The sequence below is a fragment of the Manis pentadactyla genome, chromosome 16, assembly GCF_030020395.1.
Source record: "Manis pentadactyla isolate mManPen7 chromosome 16, mManPen7.hap1, whole genome shotgun sequence".
In the NCBI taxonomy this organism is placed as follows: domain Eukaryota; kingdom Metazoa; phylum Chordata; class Mammalia; order Pholidota; family Manidae; genus Manis; species Manis pentadactyla.
In genome coordinates, this window is record NC_080034.1 from 57,035,107 (window position 1) to 57,053,735 (window position 18,629).

The 18,629-nt window shown below is 45.1% G+C and overlaps 1 protein-coding gene across 1 annotated transcript in view; it reads right to left on the bottom strand.

Annotated features, from left to right (window-relative positions):
• Positions 1-18,629, bottom strand: part of ADTRP (androgen-dependent TFPI-regulating protein) — a 58,302-nt gene that overhangs the window by 1,302 nt on the left and 38,371 nt on the right. The window contains exon 5 of the mRNA XM_057493968.1: positions 7,612-7,763. Coding sequence (XP_057349951.1) covers positions 7,612-7,763 — 152 coding nt within the window. The remainder of the gene's footprint in view (positions 1-7,611; positions 7,764-18,629) is intronic.

Below are 18,629 nucleotides of genomic sequence, written 5' to 3' on the forward strand. Positions count from 1 at the left end.
TATTCTATTCAAATTATAGTATTAGATTCTGACTTGGATCAGCCAATGGGTTGGTAACTCCATACAGTCTGATCATGAATTTTTGCATAAGTTTTATATTTACTAAAACTTCATTAATGCATCATCCTTCCTGCCTGTTGTTAAATGTTATCAATCTTACTTTGAAAACTCTTCTCAAATCAGCCTTTTCTGGTCCATTCTAGAAGTGAGAGCCTAGTTAGCTTTGTGGCAGTATTGCCATCGCACTTTCGTTCCCCTAGTTCCATGTGTCACCCTTCAAACCCTGCCTCCTCCATCCGTTATGTCCTTAGCAGTAAACACTGAATATCTTCAACTCCCTATATTTTGCTAGAAGTCCCCTTCTCAGAGGCCTTAGTGACTGATGGCTTGAAGCCTCCCTTATCACACTGATTTTCTGGGATAGCCAGCTCCTCACCACACAGCCTTTGTGGCCATCTTTGTATTCATGTCTCTCAACACTTAAAGGACAGTCTTCTCCCTTTTTCTTCTTCTCCTCATCCATCCAGACTGCCCCCAGTCACTCCAGCAAAGCCTTGCTAGTTTATCCAGCTTGATAGACTTCAGATTGTTTTTCATTTATGCTTCCACTTATTTTTCATTTTTGATGTGAATTTTCTCCTCCCCACTTGGCCTTCTCTATATTAGGTCTATTGGTACAAACACAATACCTTCTCTTTTCTGACACATGCAGTTTGGGCCTTTAATGAAACATTTTTCAGCTAAATAACACATTAATCCCTCATGTCCAAGAGCATGTTCAGTACAAACTTCTCAGATTTGTTTCCCTGCAATCACTCTGAAGGGTCCTAAAACTTTCTTTATCATTGCTGTTTACCAGCCCCCAGCCCCTCGAGTCTGACTGTAGTCATAACCTCCCTCCATCAACCCCAGGTGCTGAGGACTAGAGACCCCTCCATTTCAGGAGCACAGCAGAACATGAAGGCTGAGAGAGAAGCAGCCTAGGAGCAGAGGAGTGGCAGGAAGATCATTTGGGGGAGGACAGCAGGTGGCTTCTTCTGCCGGATCCATCTCCCCACAACCAAAATCAAGCAGCCGGATGGAGCACTAAGAAATTCCCACCTGCCTAGCAATGCTTTAGAGAAGGCGCTGTCTGTAGGTTGGTCTGTGTGGAGCACCAACGGTCATTTCATTCTGTAGGTACTTACCTGGTATGAGCAGCACAGAAATCATATTTGTCTTTTTGTGTCTAGCAGGTGCTGGTCCGTCCTATGTCCTGAGCTCTCACAGAGCTGAACACTCTCTAGGTTCTCTGAGTCTTCAGAATTTATCTCTGACCATGCTCCCATAGGGCATGGCTGGAGATAAGGGGGCTGTTGACTCACTAATAGATCAAATTATCTTACCCAAACAAAATTCACAAAAAGGATTTCAAACTCTGATTGGGAAAAGGGGTTATTTGTTATCACTCTTTTCTCCATTCAAGGGAGTTTTGCCCAGTGGAATGTCTTCTAGTTGGCACTTAGGAAGTTAGGTCCACCCCGACTCATTTCTGTCCTTTCCTTGTCTGCTAGATTGTACCAAGGAGATATTTTAGGCTGAACATCAAATGTTCATCTTGTGAAAGATCCAAATGTTGTCTGCAGGCATGGTAAAGGAACCAATCTTTGAATCAACATCACTATGGATACCATAGGTAATTATATACCTTACTATTCCAATAGTCAGAGCACAGCATGAGTAAAACCCACTATTAACAAAGATTTACACCTATGTATCTACGATGACAGAAGCTCCTGCTAGACTCCGAAATGCAAATATGAAGAACATTTGCCTGGTTTCAGCAGATTGGCTTGGAAAAAGGTGAGAAGGCAGATGGCTGGGGGGTAGCAGGTGTGAGAAGAATGAGGCTTAAGCCCTGATAAGTGTGAGTCTCAGTGTAGAAGCCGCAGGAAGGAGATGGAGCTGAGGTTCTGGTGGAGAAACCCTGAGGGCAGAGAGACCTAGAAAGAGGGAGAGGCAGTGATGCAGAGTGTGCGCTATGCGGGCTGAGGGAGAGGCGGTCAGGCCAAGCACGGAGACGTGGTTTGTTGAGGACTAAGTGCTGCCCCAGTGGACCTGCTTCAGTCATACATGGGGGGTCATCTCAAGATTCTTTCATTCAGAAATGATCAGCGTCAATAAGCAAGACAGAAGGAACATAATAAATGTTTTCATGGACAAAACCCAAGAGGGAGGTTAGATGACTGCTACGCAGCTTTCAACAATAAAATCACCTTTTAAAAAAATCTGGTCTACAGAAAACAGTATTAAAGGAAGGTTTCAATGTCATTCTTTCCAAGGCACAGACACCAGGTCTCTTGGTTAGACTGGAACTTTTAGCTTATGAACTCTCCTTAGAAGAAAAGGACTTACGGTCTTGGAATCTGACAAAGGACAGCCAGACTCCCAGCATGTGTCCCTCGGGAACGTGAGGAGGGGGGTCGTGGGACATGGGCAAGCTGACTGCCTCTCCAGCCACACCTACATACAGGACGTCCTGCCACTTTGGCTTGGAGGCGCTTAGCCCTTTCTTTGCCTGATATATCTCGTGGGCTGGGTTTCTCTTCCTGATGGACTTGTGTCCATTGTGTCCTAATGTGTGAATCCTTGTGTGTTATCAAGAAAAGGAAAAAGAAAAGAAAAGAAAACTGAGGACTTAAATGACAGATAAGGGAGCCTCTCCTAGGTCTCTGACGGCTCCCTCTCCCACTCAGGGTGGGAGCCTTCTGTCTGGGGCATCCCTGCAGATTCAGACATGGTGGCCACGCTTACCATGATCTGCCACAGGCTGCTTCCCCTTGCCTGCTTCGACCACTTTTTGAAGTCACTGTCCCACCTAAGTGTGCCCAAAAAGTAGAATTGGAATCTCCCAGTGGGTGTCTGGTTCCAATGGCTGACTCCGTGTTCATCAGCCCTCTGTCCCATGACACTTAAAAGCCCACAGAGGGCACGGGGTAAGACAGTGACAGGAAGTCAGACAGGGTGGTGCTCTGGAACCTCCTGAGAGCTTCGTGAGCCACACCATCTTCTTAAACCAGCAGGCCTTCCTGAGGCTGCCAGCATTTGTCTTCCTGGTACATAGGCCAGCTCGCTGCATCTCCGCACTCCTGGAGAACGTCACATACTCTCCATTTTAGATTTGATTACTGGTTTCACTTCCTATTCCTGACCTCCTCTCTCTTCTTCATGTTCACCCGTTGACAGGGCACACAAGGAGGTAGAAAGCAGAAGACATTCAGCAGCTGTGGCCATCACTACTGACACCCTTCTCAGCCAGCAGCCACCTAGGGAGAGCGCCATGCTGGACAAGGACGCCTGCAGGCGTAACTGTCAAACCTGCTGGAGCCCAGGGTCCTGCAGCTTATAAGGCCTTGTGCCCACACCAGCAGCCTCACTGTTCCTGGGGCACACACTAGAAAGGCAGAATCCCAAGCTGTCCCCCAAATCTACTGAGTGACAATCTGCAATTTAACAAGATCCTCATTTTAACAAGATTTGGAGGCACATGTCAGTTTGAGAAGCGCTACTCTGTAACAGTGGCACTTGACCCTGACTGTAAACTGAAATACCTGTTGAGCTTTAAAAAATTCCCATTCCATGTACCTATCCCCTGAGGTATGTATTTAATTGGTCTGGGTGAGCGTGGGAATTATAATTTTTTAAACTCTCCATTCAAGGTTGAGAACTAGTTCCTAGAGAAATACCTGCTTAACAGGTGGGTCTTGGCTGATATTTGTCAAGCATTCGGTACTTGGCTGGTGACTCCCCAACAGGTCACACCATGTCTCAGGATTTCAGAAGCAGAGATTCCAATTAATTCTAGCCTCCATTAGCCTGACATCCTATTTCCCTCTATATATTGTTGAGGGACCACACCATCTCTGTCCATTTACATGTGATTAGGTGGTTGCTAATTTTAATTGCCTTCAGCTGGGGAAAGTAGAAACTAAGGCATCAAATCGAACAGAGGGATTGGAAAGCCCACATGGAAAAGGAGGTTACTGGGTTTTGCCTGGGGAGTATGAAATTAACAGCAAGAATAACTAACCCATGTGCCATGTCCCATTCCAGGCACTGAATACTTTGCAAGTGATTTAGGATCCTGGGAGGAGGACAGTATTGTTTCCATGTTGTGTAGGAGAAACTGGACCACAAAGACACTGTGTCCTGCCTGGTGTCACAGGTCTGGTAGGACCGAGGTAGGAAGCCCGGCAGTGCGGCACAGACCTTTCCTCCTGAGCGCTGCCTTCCTCTGCATCACCAGAGCCCTCCTTTGCATTTCTGCTCTCATCCAAGGAAGCTCCGGCTGCAGCAGGAGGTGGGAGGCTAGGGCGAGCCTGGATTTGGACGGATGGATGGCTACTTGCACGCTTCCACAGTTCCAGAACAGAAGGTTTGGAGAGGTGCTCACAGATAGTGGGACCACTCAATTGATTGTTCAAGTCTTAAGGAGGCTGAACTGTCTGCACACTGGCATAGCAGGCACTAACCAGGACTGTCCTAGGCAAATGGATGTATGTGGCCACCCTGTTTAGAGGTTATGGAATCACTAAAGCGTTGAAGTGTATTGACAGGAATTACAAGGTTGTTTTGTGGCCAGGTGAGGAACATCCCTTAGTTTCCTTGATTCCTCTTCCAATGTCCATCTCCCTGTTCCACTTGGCCTGCCCTAAAATGTGTCTCGTTTTCAAAAACTCTCCAACTAGTATACCATAGCATCGCCCTCCAGTGCACCTTGAACTCCCCGTCTAATACTTCAACCTCCAACCTTAGCTGATTATCTCCAGAACCATTTTATACCAAGTTGTGTTTAATGCCTAGAGCGAGGAGCCCTTGGATATCCTCTCTGCCTTGATTGATCCTTGGGTAAGCTCATGGAAATCGGGAATTCAAAGGTGCATATGACACACTCATAACCCTCACCAAACTCAGGGTGTAATGGAAAACCAAATCTCTGGGCAGACCCGGGAAGGCTTCCTGGGAGAAGTGTGTTGAAATGGATGAGTGGGTGTGAGACAGCCAAGGACGGGGTGTGAGAGCCAGAGGCCATGACAGAGCAACACCAACGTGTAGGGAAAACGAGCAGTCTGCCGCGGGGCGCACCTTCAGAAGGACAGCAAACGCCAGGGCAGGCCTGGGGCACCGAGACCCGTGTGTCATTCCAGGGATTGCGTTTTCATCTGTAAATCAGGGTGGGCTTAGTGTTTTAAGTGAAGTAGGACACGGGAGAGCGTGTTCACTAGCTCAGCTTAGTTTTAGGCAGTCTGAAAGTGTACACTGTCATTGGAATTTTAAGTGATCTAACTTCTTTTTTAATGTTATTAGACCATTTAGGATTAAGACCTGTTCAGAACTGAACACATTCATGATCCTATTCTGATGCTGTATGGGTCCTTTTCCCCATTGTCTTCTTAGGGAGTTAAAACTCTAGACAGAGGAGAGAGACATGTAGCCACTGAGAGTGGCCTCTCAGAACTCACATGAACATTTACGTATGTACGATGGAAATGAGGCCCCACATGTGGACGCCAGCCGATTTCCTCATTGGGACCTAATCATAGAGAAAAACTGCATATAGTGCTTAACTAATGAAGCTGGTTAGGCAGCTTTGTGTTGAAAATAGTAATCTCAATAATATTAAATGTAGGTAAAATTTTTTCTATTTTTCAATGGATGTTGAAAAGTCACCGCAGAGTAACAATGTAGACATTATTCAGTTTTGAACTTGATACAGTTGACTTAAAACATTATTGTTCTCTAATCTCTGAGTATTTAAGCTTTTCTCTGCGTGTGCCACCTCTGCCAAATTTCAAGTGGATTAGTTTGCTCCTTTTCTTCCTTTCTTGTTTTTTTTTTTTTTGTTTTTACATATAGATTTGGGGAAGGCATCAAAAATCTTCAAGGGAACTTCAAGGGGCCAAAACTAGTTTGAATTAAATATCAACACATCTGAAATGTCAACACATTATTTTTCCTGGATAATTTCCTGTGATTTGGAGTCCTGATTTGGGGAGTAATTTTTAGTATTCCATTTTTTAAGTGTTTGCTATCAAGGAGGCTATTGCCTTTGAGACTTTCTCACCCAGTTAAATTGTTCAAAAGTAGAAAACATGCAAAAACGCCACATTGCACAATTATTTCTGCAGGATCTCAATCCCTTCTCAGAAATATACACTGTTGGTTTTTTTCTTATACACAGGCTCATGTTTTCACACCAGTTCATAGACTGGGCAGAAGATGCCACTTCGGCCATTTCTATTTTGACAGAACAGAATGGCATGTGGGCGTGTGATGTGGGGGCTGAAGGTGGCTCTTGCTTTTTCTTATTTACAAAATCAGGGTGGAGCTCCTGTACTTCTGAGGTAGGATAAAAATCATGGGTGTTTTGATTTTGGGGGCAAACCTGATTTTTTGGTGGTTCCTTTTCCAACACCATAATATTTTGAGGCTGGGGAGGGTGGGGACAGCAAGGAAGAGAATACAGTCCTTCATTTTAAAATGATCAAAGTTAAGATAATTTTTTCTTATAAAGGCTCAACATGCTTCCACCCACCTATAATTAGAAAGCTTACTTTACTGACATATTTGCATTTTCCAACACCCTGTCCAAATGGGAGCTCTAATCTCAAGTATAGGATGTGATTTTCTCCAGTAAATGTTTTACTAAAGGTTGGGAAGGAACCTAAGAGGAGAAGGTGGGAACTCGTCGGGGAGGGCACTGCTGGGGAGGGCAGTGCCGGGGAAGGAAGGCACTGCTGGGTAAGGTGCTGCTGGGGAGGGCAGTGATGGGGAGGGCACTGCTGGGGAGGGCACTGCTAGGGAGGGCACAGCCGGGGAGGGCAGTGCCGGGGAAGGAAGGCACTGCTGGGTAAGGTGCTGCTGGGGAGGGCAGTGATGGGGAGGGCACTGCTGGGGAGGGCACTGCTAGGGAGGGCACAGCCGGGGAGGGCACTGCCGGGGAAGGAAGGCACTGCTGGGGAAGGTGCTGCTGGGGAGGGCAGTGATGGGGAGGGCACTGCTGGGGAGGGCACTGCCAGGGAGGGCACTGCCAGCGTTGGCACTGCCGGGGAAGGCACTGATGAGGAAGGCCCTGCTGGGGAGGGCACAGCTGGGGAGGGCACAGCCGGGGAGGGCACTGCCAGGGAGGTACAGCTGGGGAGGGCACTGATGGGGAGGGCATAAGAGGTCATCTAGACCCACATCCTTCAAAGGAAACCTGGGCAGTTACGGCTGGTGTCCTTCAATGTATCAGTGAAAAGAGGGGGGCCCTGAGTCCACGTTTTTCATGCTGGGGAAGGCGACACTTTGCTTTCTGTGTCCTGAGCTCTCTAAAGAGATTATATTCAGCCTTAAAGTTAAATGAGGTGCTGTTTGGAGGAGGAGGGGAGATAATTTGATGCAGTCCTTTGAAAAAGTGCAAACTTCCCCCAGACGTTCCCTCTGCCTACTTTGGTAGCAACTGCTTGAGTCCCTCGGACAGAGACATTAAGCATCACTGACCTGCTTGAGAGCCATTCCTCCCGTTACCAGGAGGAGTGGAGAGAAGGAAAGGAAGACATGGCTCTGTAGGTAAAAGGGAAATGAACTGACCCCATTTCCAGTGGTTGAGCTTCTCTCCAAGTAGGTAGCTGCCAGCAGCGACGGGGTAGATGAGGGAGAAGAAGACTGCGAGACCCGCCGGGCTGAGTTTGGCAAACACGGGATACGCCCAGGTACCCGTCTCAGAGTAGATCCATAGGACCCTGTGGAAAATGACAAGCCACAGTGATTAGGACAGCTGGGGATCGTGGGGGAGGCCGTGTTATCCTTAAGATCAGTGGGGTCCTGGAGCCCAAGCAGATGAAAAGGAGCAATGGGGGATGCCTGTGGACAGCTGAGGTATTCCACACACAGGAGGGAGTCTTGCCTGGATGAATGGACTTGATTCAATGAGACATCCTATTCCATGGGCTGGGCTTCGCTGTTTTACCTAATCCATTAAAATTCAATGTTGGTGAAAGAATATGGGAGAAATTCAACACAACTTCAGCCAAAGACAGTGTGTGCAAACATGAATTACTCCTACCCCCGAGAGGTGGGGTTTGCTTTTCTGTACCTAAGAGTCAGGTGTGGCTTTTCATCAGCTCTCCCAAGTCCCTTGTGGTAAGAGGGGCAGATATCAAGCATTAATGCTCCAATACAGTACCCCTGGGGTTTGCCTTTCGGCCTGATTTCAGCTCCCAGATGCTGCATGGCTAGGGTGGGAAGGAGGAACGGCCTGGTTGACAGGAAGCTCAGATCTAGCTCGTGGGAGGATGGAGTACAAGCCCCTTCTGTAAGCTGGGGGGAGGAGAAGGCGTGCCAGGAGAGAGCTGTGGTGTCTAAGTGAGGCCTAAAAATGCAGTTTGTGGGAAACCAACTACTCTGAAAGATGCCAAAATCTGAAATAACTTTTAACATTAAATAAGGGGAAGATGACCAATCAGCTACAGTTTATAACTGGTTGACAGGACAAAACCTGGAACCAGGCATTTGTGATTCAAATCCTAGTTCTGTCACCTGTTCACCATGTTACCTTCAGAAATTTATTCTACGTTTCTGTCCCCTGCCCTCATGTGTAACGTGGGGGTGCAAATAGCATACATCTTCTAAAGCTGTTGTCAGGATTAAGGGTGATGCAAAATAGAACAGTGCTTGGAATATTGTAATGACTTAAGTTCATTTTTGCTTATTTACGAGTAAGAGTTAAGAAGCGTCTCTCTTCAGAGGGATGGCGCAGTGGGAGTTTTCTCAGCAACCTTTCTCAGAGGCTCCTCGTCTCTTGTAACAGTTAGGATAGACTAGGTTATGCTTCAGAAGCAGCATTCAAATTTGATACCCCAGGTTATAAAGAGAATTCAGATGGAAGAATGAAATTCTGTGTTTAATTAAAAGCCTTCAGAAACCCAAGTGTGATCTTGGTTGCTTCAAAGACATTAAGTTCAAGCTAATGCTTGTGCAAAATCAGGGCCAGGCCTAGGGGTGAGGCAAGGGAGGCGTCTGTGGTGTGAAATGTAAGGGGCCATCACTGTACATCAAAGGACACAATCAGTGGAGTGAGGGGCAACCTGGGGGTATGGGAAGAACATTAGCAAATCATATATCTGATAAGGGATTTATGCCTAGAATACGTAAATACTGCAAGTCAAAAAGGCAAGCAACCCAATTAAAAATGAACAAAGAACTTGAACTGCTATTTCTCCAAAGAAGACATATAAATGGACAACAAAAACTTGAAGAGATATTAAACATCTCTAATTATTACGGAAATGCAAATCAGAACTACAATAAGATACCACCTCACACCTATTAGGATGGCTCCTAATAAAATGAAAAACAGAAAATGTCAAGTGTTGGAGAAGATGGGGAGCAATTGGAACTCCTGGGTACTATTGATGGGTATGTAAAATAATACAATTTCTATGAAAAACAGTGTGTCAGTTGCTCAAAAAATTAAACATAGAATTATGATATGATCCAGCAATTGCACTTCTAGGCATATACACAAAAGCATCAAAAGTAAGGACTTAAAAAGATATACCTATATTCATAGCAGCATTATTCATAATAGCTCAAACATGGAAGCAACTCCAGTGTCTGTCTATGGATGAACAGATGAGTAAAATGTGGTATACACACAGAATGGAATATTATTCAGCTTCAAAAAGAACATTCTGACACATGGCTCCAACATGAATAAACATTGGGGATATTATGTTAAGTGAAATTAGCCAGTCACAAAAGGACAGATGTCATATGATTCCGTTTAGATGAGGTCCCTAGGGCCATAGAATCGTAGAGACACAAAGTAGAATTGTGGCTGTCAGAGCCCTGGGACGGGGGGAATAGGGACTTCATGCTTGATGGGGACAGAGTTTCAGCAGTGTGAATGTACCTGATGCCATAGAATTGTACAATTAAAAATGGTTGAAATGGTAACTTTTGTTATGTTTTTTTTTGCCAAAATAAAGAAATATTTTAAAGCGGCATCACTCTGAGGCTCAGACAAATGTAGGTTTGGCCATTGGCCGCCCTACTGGCCCCTAGTGTCAATCCGCTGTCTCAGACTTGTCTAGATGCTCTTCTCATGTAACCAAAACTTTACTAGACTGAAAAAAAATAATAAAAATTTTTCTTGAGGAGGAATTTTCCTCTACCCTTCAAGGATCTTTAGGCAGGTCTAAGACTTAAATTGACATGAGGCAGACAGGAGAAAATCACATTTAGTTATACACGTAAAGGGGCTCCCGAAGAATCTGAGACCCAAGGGCAGTCAGGCAGTTGAGACTTAGATGCTCTCAAGAGCTAAGGAGAAGTGGGTAGGGGTCTAGCCCTTCAAAGGAAAGGAAGACCATTCACAGGAAGAGGAGAAGGAATAAATGTTTAGTAAACAAATGCTTGCTAGGCCACAGAGACACCACAGAACAGTGAGAGGAATTCCCACCCACAGACTACTAGGTTCCTTCCCATCTACCACCCCTAGTTCATATTACAGTATAGTTATCTATGGAGATAGCTCCCTTCCTGGAGCAGGGCCTGTATTTAAGTTCCTTTTAGGAACTTAGGGGGAAGGTCAAAGTTTATTAAGGTCTCAGCCTTCTGTGTCTTGAAAATAATCAGCTTAAAGTAATCCACATGCCAAAGAGACACATTTGGGGTGGCAAATTTTACTGCCCTGCATTATCACTGTTACCAATACTTGGTTCTTTGAGATGCTGGATGGGTCATTAGAAGGATACACACGGCACTGCTTTCCTGCCTGGCTGCTCCTGGTGACAGGCCAGAGAGGGTGTAAGGCACAGAGAGTAGATGCCCCCAAGCAGCTCAGCCTAGGAGTCTGGAGTCAACAAAGAGCTCTCCGAACACACGCCAGATGAGCTGCTGCATTTAGTTCACTTTGTTTACTGACATCCTTGAAATCAGGGCTTCCCAGTTCCCATGCACATTATGTAAGATAGTCCACAAATAAGGACATTCCCCCAGAGGCTTGGAAAATTTCCATTTATTGGCTTCACTTTTGTTTCAGTGCAAGGCTTCATAAAGGGAAGTTCCTGAGTAAGCGAATGAATCTGTACTTTCCCAGAGAAAGTACAAAGAAAGGCAGAGGTGTGCTGACAGTGAGAAAAGAAATGAAAATACAAATAGAGTCTCAGGCAAGGTTGCGTGTATGGTATGGAGGGCAGTCACCAGGCCTGAGCGAGGAGATGGTCAGACCCAGTTGGCGTCACTTCCTTATGGCTTCGTAGGTATATGTTAAAGAGAGAGAGAAAAGGAAGGAAAGACGCAGCAGGCCCATGACTGAATCTGTCGGTGTCCTCCGCCCCAGTCAGCGGCAGCGCGTCCCTGACCCCCACGTCAGAGCCCAGCGCCCGGGAAGTCCTAGGTAATGCTTCCCAGGTCCTTGCGCTCATTTCCTGAGCTCAGTCCAGGCTCCTTCGCCTTGTCTGGGCTTTTGCTCCCTGCAATCAGCTTTCCACACCAGAGGACCCCGTCCGTCTTTCTAAAACTGAAATCTGTCCATGGGCTCCCTCCCTGCCTCCAGTGATCCCTAATGCTTTAGGAAATACCCCAGCTCCTTCACCCCACCTTGCACTGTCCCCCACAGCCCAGCCCCCTCAAGTCTGCAGTCCATCCATGTGGACCCTTTGCTGCTCCTTGAATGAAGCAGGCTTGGAGTTTCTGGGCCTTCACCCATGATGTGTCTCTGCTAGGAACACCCATGACCTGTTTGTTTCCTGGGCCACACTTATCCCTGCTCTGTTCCTGGCTGAATTGTACTCATCTTCAAGTCTCAGCTTAAGAGTCAGTTTCTCTAGAAGAGACCTCCTTGATGTCCTGTAACCGTTTGGTTAGGTTCTCAGGCCGTATGCTGCCCTTACCATTCACTTACTCTTGTTGCTCATCTGACAATCGTTCTCACTATCCTGGAATGGGAGAGGGATGGTATCTATCATGCACTTCCATTTTGCACATGGTGGGAACATAGCAAGTTCCTTATTTTCATGAGTGAATGCAGCCCCTGCAGTTGTCTTTCACTGCTATTCTCTGCAGCCGCTGTAGGTAACAATCTGCTTCCTGGCCCACCAAGAACTTGGCAGCCTCTGAAAACCGAAAAATGTACCCAGTGGCCTTCCAAACTGTAGTCAATCTAATGCCCACATTATTAACACTTTGAAGAGGCCAGTAATTCTGACTGTCAGTTCACAGCACAAAACTGTGTTCTCTGGAACTGCCTACTATGTGAATCTACGTGAGTCAGGCTGGCCAGGCACAAACTGGTAAACAAGAATTCATTTCTTATCATCTCTTCATCCTAAATCTTGTAGTATCCAATGATTATCATGAAATTTTTATTTTTTGCATCTTATCAGTAGGGAAATAAATAGTGGAAGTCTGTGAGTTAGAGATTAGAAGATAACCAGGGCTTTTGTGCACTTTAGGCATATACCTCTTAAAGTGTTAACTCTCATGACATAACTTTCTACACCAGCAGAATAAATAGAATAAAAGGATCCTCTGGCCCCGTATTTTCATACCACCTTCGTACATAGACATGTGAGAGGGTGACGGTAGCATCTGATACCAGGAGGCAAGCACAACCTGTGTTTATATTCTGCAAAGGAATCCAAGAAGTTAGCAGGAGACTTCCTATAAGGAAAATGTCCCTGAGAGGGGATGGGACCTGGTGATTCCTTAGGTGGGATATTAGCTTTCGCTGCCTTTGAAACCCACCCCCTAGTCACACCCAGTTCACCTGCCTTCTCAGGCTTCCTACTAATCAAGTATGAATGATGACTTATTAAAAACATCCTCTGGCTTTAACAAGCTACAGAAATTAAATCCGCTTTTTAATATTAAGTTGTGAATCTCTACTATCCTTTAAAAAATTCCTATTATGATTTACTTACAAATAAATTTTAGGTAAAGCAGTGAATAAGAAAGTAAATAAATAAATAAATAGACTGAAGAGAAATTGTGAAGGTGAAGTCTTAGGTAAATAGTTTGCCAAGATGTTGGAAAAATCAGCAATAACCAGAGCTGTTGGGATGGCAACCTCTTCATGGCATTTAAACTGCTGCCCACCCCTCCCTGGAAAACCCCCTCTGGCTCAGAACTTCGTCCCCACTTCAGGGACCATAGGGTTCTGGGACATGCCTGGCTTTCTACTATCCGACCAGTCTTTGCAGCTTTGCTGACCCCTTTTCCTTCCTGTCCCTCAGATGAGGCTTTTCCCCAGCACACACTTCCCACTTCTCTCCTCTTTCTCTCTATAGCCGTCTCATCCCACCTGGATGGCTCACTCCCTGGGTGTCCAAGGTCCCACCTCTCTTGAAAAGGCCAGGTCTGAATTTCCAAATGGAAGCTCTTCTAGGTGAGTGATTCTCAACCTTGGCTGAAGATTAGAATTGTCCTGAGGGCTTTAAAAATTCTGGTGCTCAGGATATATCCTAAACCAATTAAACCAGAAGTTTTTGGAATGAGATGCAGATATGAGATTTTAAACTGAACATTTTACTTATACCTAAAATAATTTCTTTCCTCCCTTCTCTGCAACTGTAGTGGAATCCCTGTTTTCCTCATCAATGGCCTTAAATTCTTAGAGTTACCCTTGGGTTTTCCTTCTCATTTGCCTGCTACATGCCAATTAATCCACAGTACCCATTCTGTTACTGTAATAATGTAGCTCAGGTATGTCCCTGACTGCACAGATTCTGGCTGTTAATATTTCTAATTTCTGTGAACAGGTATTTTGGCTGAGCAGGAGCTGGGGTTGGGCAGGAAGGATGGGAAGTATAGATAACCATTTCCTCTCCTAGTTCTCCTCCTCCAGCCCTTTTCAGTTTGCATCCTGGCAGGCCTGGACTCCATATGTTGACAATAAGGGGAGTTGTGAGGCATCTTAATATTTCTTTTCAGATGTTAATTTACATGTGGGCTAAGGAGTCCTTCTGTGGAAAATGGGGCTGAGATTCTGGTCCTAAGATTCAGGGTTATAAAACTATGGTGCATCTAGAAGTTTCCAGAAAGAGGTCATATTTCAGGAAAGGATATTGGTGCCCCTGGGAGGGAATTCACCGTAATGCACTCGTGGCAGTAAGGGCACACTTTTTTTTTTTTTTAATCTGTTTAGTAATCAACAAGTTGTCCACTTGAGACTGGATGAAGAGTGAAGTCAGATGTTGTACTTATAAAGCTGATCATTACCATGAATCACTGCATTATATACCCTTGACTTTCAAATATGCCTTACAAAAAGCCTAAATGCAGAACACACAAGTGCTCCCTTTTGCAAGGTACTGTTCAGGAGCAGTGTGTCAAAAGCAGTCCATGCAGCTGCCAGACAGCAAATGGAATACAGCTCCACCATGTGCTGATGTGGGTTCACCACATCTTTAACCTCTACAGCACTGTCCCCTGTCCACAAAGTGTAGATAGTAGTGATATCTACCTCAAAAAGGGTCTGAATCAACGAGATAATGTTTGCAAAGCTCTTGACACAGAACTTGGCATGTCACAAGCACTCAACAAATAAGAGCTGTTACTATTTTTCAGTTTATTAAATGGCTCCTTTAAAGACTCAAAACTCTTTATGAATGTTTTTTTTTTTGTAAAAGAGGACCCAGTTAGGGTGCTATTTATTTACAAACTCTAAGGAAGATTAGGAAAAGTTACATGTAAAACAGTACTTTTTATTTGGGCCATTGGTGTTTTCCCACATTGGAGGAGTTATATTTTAGTATATGTGGGACTTTCACAAAATGTCCTCATTTTTTTTTTTTTCCCATGCAAGAGACTTTATTATCTGAAGGAGAGAGTGGCTGCCCCAGAGGGGGGTGGGGGTGGGAGAGAGAGGGAGCAGCAGAGAGAGCAGCAGAAAAGAGAGACAGAGACAAAGAGAGGGCATTGAGAGAGAGAGACAGAGACACAGAGAGAGAGAGAGCAGCAGAGTGAGAGAGACAGAGAGGGAGAGCAGTGAATCTTTTTTTTTTTTTTTTTGAGAGGGCATCTTTCATATTTATTGATCAAATGGTTGTTAACAACAATAAAATTCTGTTTAGGGGAGTCAATGCTCAATGTACAATCATTAATTCACCCCAAGCCTAATTTTCATCAGTCTCCAATCTTCTGAAGCATAACGAACAAGTTCTTATATGGTGAACAAATTCTTACATAGTGAATATGTTCTTACATGGTGAACAGTACAAGGGCAGCCATCACAGAAACTTTCAGTTTTGATCACACATTATGAACTATAAATAATCAGTTCAAATATGAATATTCATTTGATTTTTATACTTGATTTATATGTGGATACCACATTTCTCCCTTTATTATTATTATTTTTTTAAATAAAATGCTGAAGTGGTAGGTAGATGCAAGATAAAGGTAGAAAACATAGTTTAGTGTTGTAAGAGAGCAAATGTAGATGATCAGGTGTGTGCCTGTAGACTATGTGTTAATCCAAGCTAGACAACGGCAATAAAACATCCACGTATGCAGAAGATTTCTCTCAGAAGGTGGGGGTGAGGTTCTAAGCCTCACCTCTGTTGATCCCCAATTTCTCACCTGATGGCCCCCCTGCGACTGTGCCTGTCTTAGGTTGTTCCTCCCTTGAGGAATCTTACCCGTCTCTGGCTAACCAGTCATCTTCCGGGGCCATACAGGGAAATGTAAAGTTGGTAAGTGAGAGAGAAGCAATATTGTTTGAAAAGGTTAGCTTTTTACTTTGCAGATTTATGCCCTGTGGCTTCTATGCCCAGCATTTGTCTTGAGGTATCTTTACCACTTGGAGGAATTAGGATACTCGGTAAATTCGATATGAGGCACCAATTCTATTTAAAGGTTGTAATTAGGAAGGAAGAAGAAAAGCTATAGAAGTAGCAGGCGAAGAAAACATGGGAAGATTATTTCTTTGACATATCTTCTTGTAGAGTAACTTAAGCATGTATAGGTTTTAAACTACTAATTAAATTGCACACACACATTAACCTAATAGGAATACAGTTATATAACCAAAGCAGATCTATAATTACCAGCCATCTCCACTGAAACCAAGAAAACCAGTTAGGCACCCTAGGCATTTGTGAAAATTTATCTATGATATGATGGATATTGTCCAACTGTACTTGAACAGTCTGAGAGAAATCAGACAAATTAAAACAACCCATTCCTGGGAACTGTTCACATCCCCTATGTTCTTTTAACAGTAAATAGTCTGTAGTTGTAAGATTTTGGAGCACTACAACTTGCACTTCTCCTAATTCTTGGTTGAGTTCCAACAGTATAGATCCAGTCCAATTTGTTGTTTTACTGTATGCACAGGCCAGCTTAGATATCTCCTTCCTCATTCCCACGGCAAGTCCAGGAACTGGTGGGATGAGTGCATCTACAGCTGTAGCAGTGCGTGGATCTTTGTTGGGGTTTTTGATGATCATCTTCTGGCATGAGTCTTCCAGAGAGTGCTGATGTTGGAAGTTCTTCTTCATATCGTATCTTAGTTCATTTTCTCGGTAGCCCAATTAGGCTTTGATCCTCTGTATAAACACAAACAGACCCTTTGCCTATACTTTGACATGTAAGGGCACACTTTTGATGCGGGAATAGCAAGGTAACTGAGCTCGGAGCTCAGCGTAGGGCAGCGCTCTGCAGGTTTTTATTGTGTTCCAGGGGTAAGATGTCTATATGTGTGAGAGTGTGTAAATGGGTGCAAGAGTTAAGAGGAGGAAATTTAGAATTTCCCAGCAGGATCAGGCAGTTTTGCTGTAAGACCTCACCTGAGTGAGTCTAGCACAGAAAAAAGGAGTCCTCTCTCTTGCCTCATTGGAGCTGCTATTGAGAAACGACTTTACAAATATCTCCCCCAAGGCTGGGTTATAGCTGTATGTGTGTACAATGCCTGCACTGAGCATGCAAGAGCTAACACACTTGCAGAAACACTTATGGCATCAGCAGATTTCTGGTCTACCAAGAGCAAGGAGGTGGTGTGCTCCAGGCCAGCCAGGACTGTCGCCATGGCTAGCAGCACAGGGGAAGATGGGCAACAGCAGGTTGGCACTGCCAGTGGTGGGATCGGCATGCTAACCTTAAAGCTGAGCCAGGTGGAGATGTCAGGGCCAAGAGGCTAGACATTGCACCTTTACGATCTCTGGGGGAGATGCACTTGGGGGGTAAGTGTACAGCAGGGGCATGTGTGTGCACTCATTGGATTATTAGGACTCTTCAGAGATGGAGGTCGTGGAGAACTGCATCGCCTGCAGCTGGAAGGAGAGTGCTCTGAGTGCTGGAACCATGGCATAGCCGTGGTGAAGAACAAGACATTGTGATGAAATCAGATGCCAAGAAATTCTGGCAAACTTTTATTTGCATTTGTTTTTATTCTGTTTTGCTTCCTAGGCCATGCCACTCTAATCCATATTAAGCATGATTGGCAAGAAAGTCTTTTTAAAATGTAATTCTCTGGCTGTGTTACTAATTCTTCCCACCTTTGTGCCATGGAAGGAAATAAACAGCAGCAGCACGCAAATCTCACACTGTCTACACTGTATCCGACTTCCTCTCATCTCCCATCTGCAAGCCTTCATGGGCGGGCATCTCCAGAAAGCGTTCCTATTAGTCTCTTTCAGTAGTAAATCCAGCTGCAGCGAGCTGCTGGCCATTGCTCCCACTTGTTCTGACCCCTTTTGGCCTTTGCATCCTGCCATGTCGTTCAGTTTCTCCCATTTTTGGGGATTCCAATCCAGCTGTTCTTCAGAGCCCAGCCCCAGCCCACTGTTCATGCAGCCCTTCCCGCACTGCCCAGCCAGACATACCTGCTTCCCCTGTGTTCCCAGGCTCCTCGGACTTGCCCTGGCCCTTTATCACTTTCCACCTTGTGTTCTTATGATTTGTGATCACAGTTCATCTCCACTAGTTAAGTGCAAAGCCCCTGCAGGCTGGGGCTCGGCCTTGTCTAACTGTGCCTTTCCCAGCAGGATCAGCCCTCTGTTGAGGGAAATATTTGTTCGATAAAGGAATGAATAGGAGCCAGCGGCAGGGACGTCTCTGTTTTTCTGATCCTCGCCCCTGCCTCGCAGAGTGAGCGAGCCAGCCAAGTGAGCTGTTTCCGAGTGGGAGAGAAGCAGGATTTTATGAGCTACCGTATTTGCAGGTGACTAATGCAATCCAAAGGAAATGAAAGATTTATAGTTGTTACTACTTTGCAAAGCTTTATTTTCCCACTTACAGGCCAGCCCTCCAATTTTGCAATCTGAAAAATAACGAAAAGCCAGTGCCACATAGGACGCAGTCCCCACAGTCTGAGAGGCTATTTTTAGGTCATTGTAACATGACTTCAGCAGTGAAATGCCTCTCCAGCTCAGCATTATTGCCATTTTTCTGACTCATGTGTGTTTCTCACGCTCTCTCTGGCCTGAGCCCACATCCTCTGGCTCATTCTTGCTTTGCCATTTCCCTATTTGACCATCCAAACTATCACACCTAACAGCTGGCCCACAGCCACTTCCCGGAAACATCTCCATGGATAGCCACAGCTTGTGGACCTTGCTGGTGGCCTCTGCGGCCACGAGAGCCACGGACTCTAGAGCACTGAG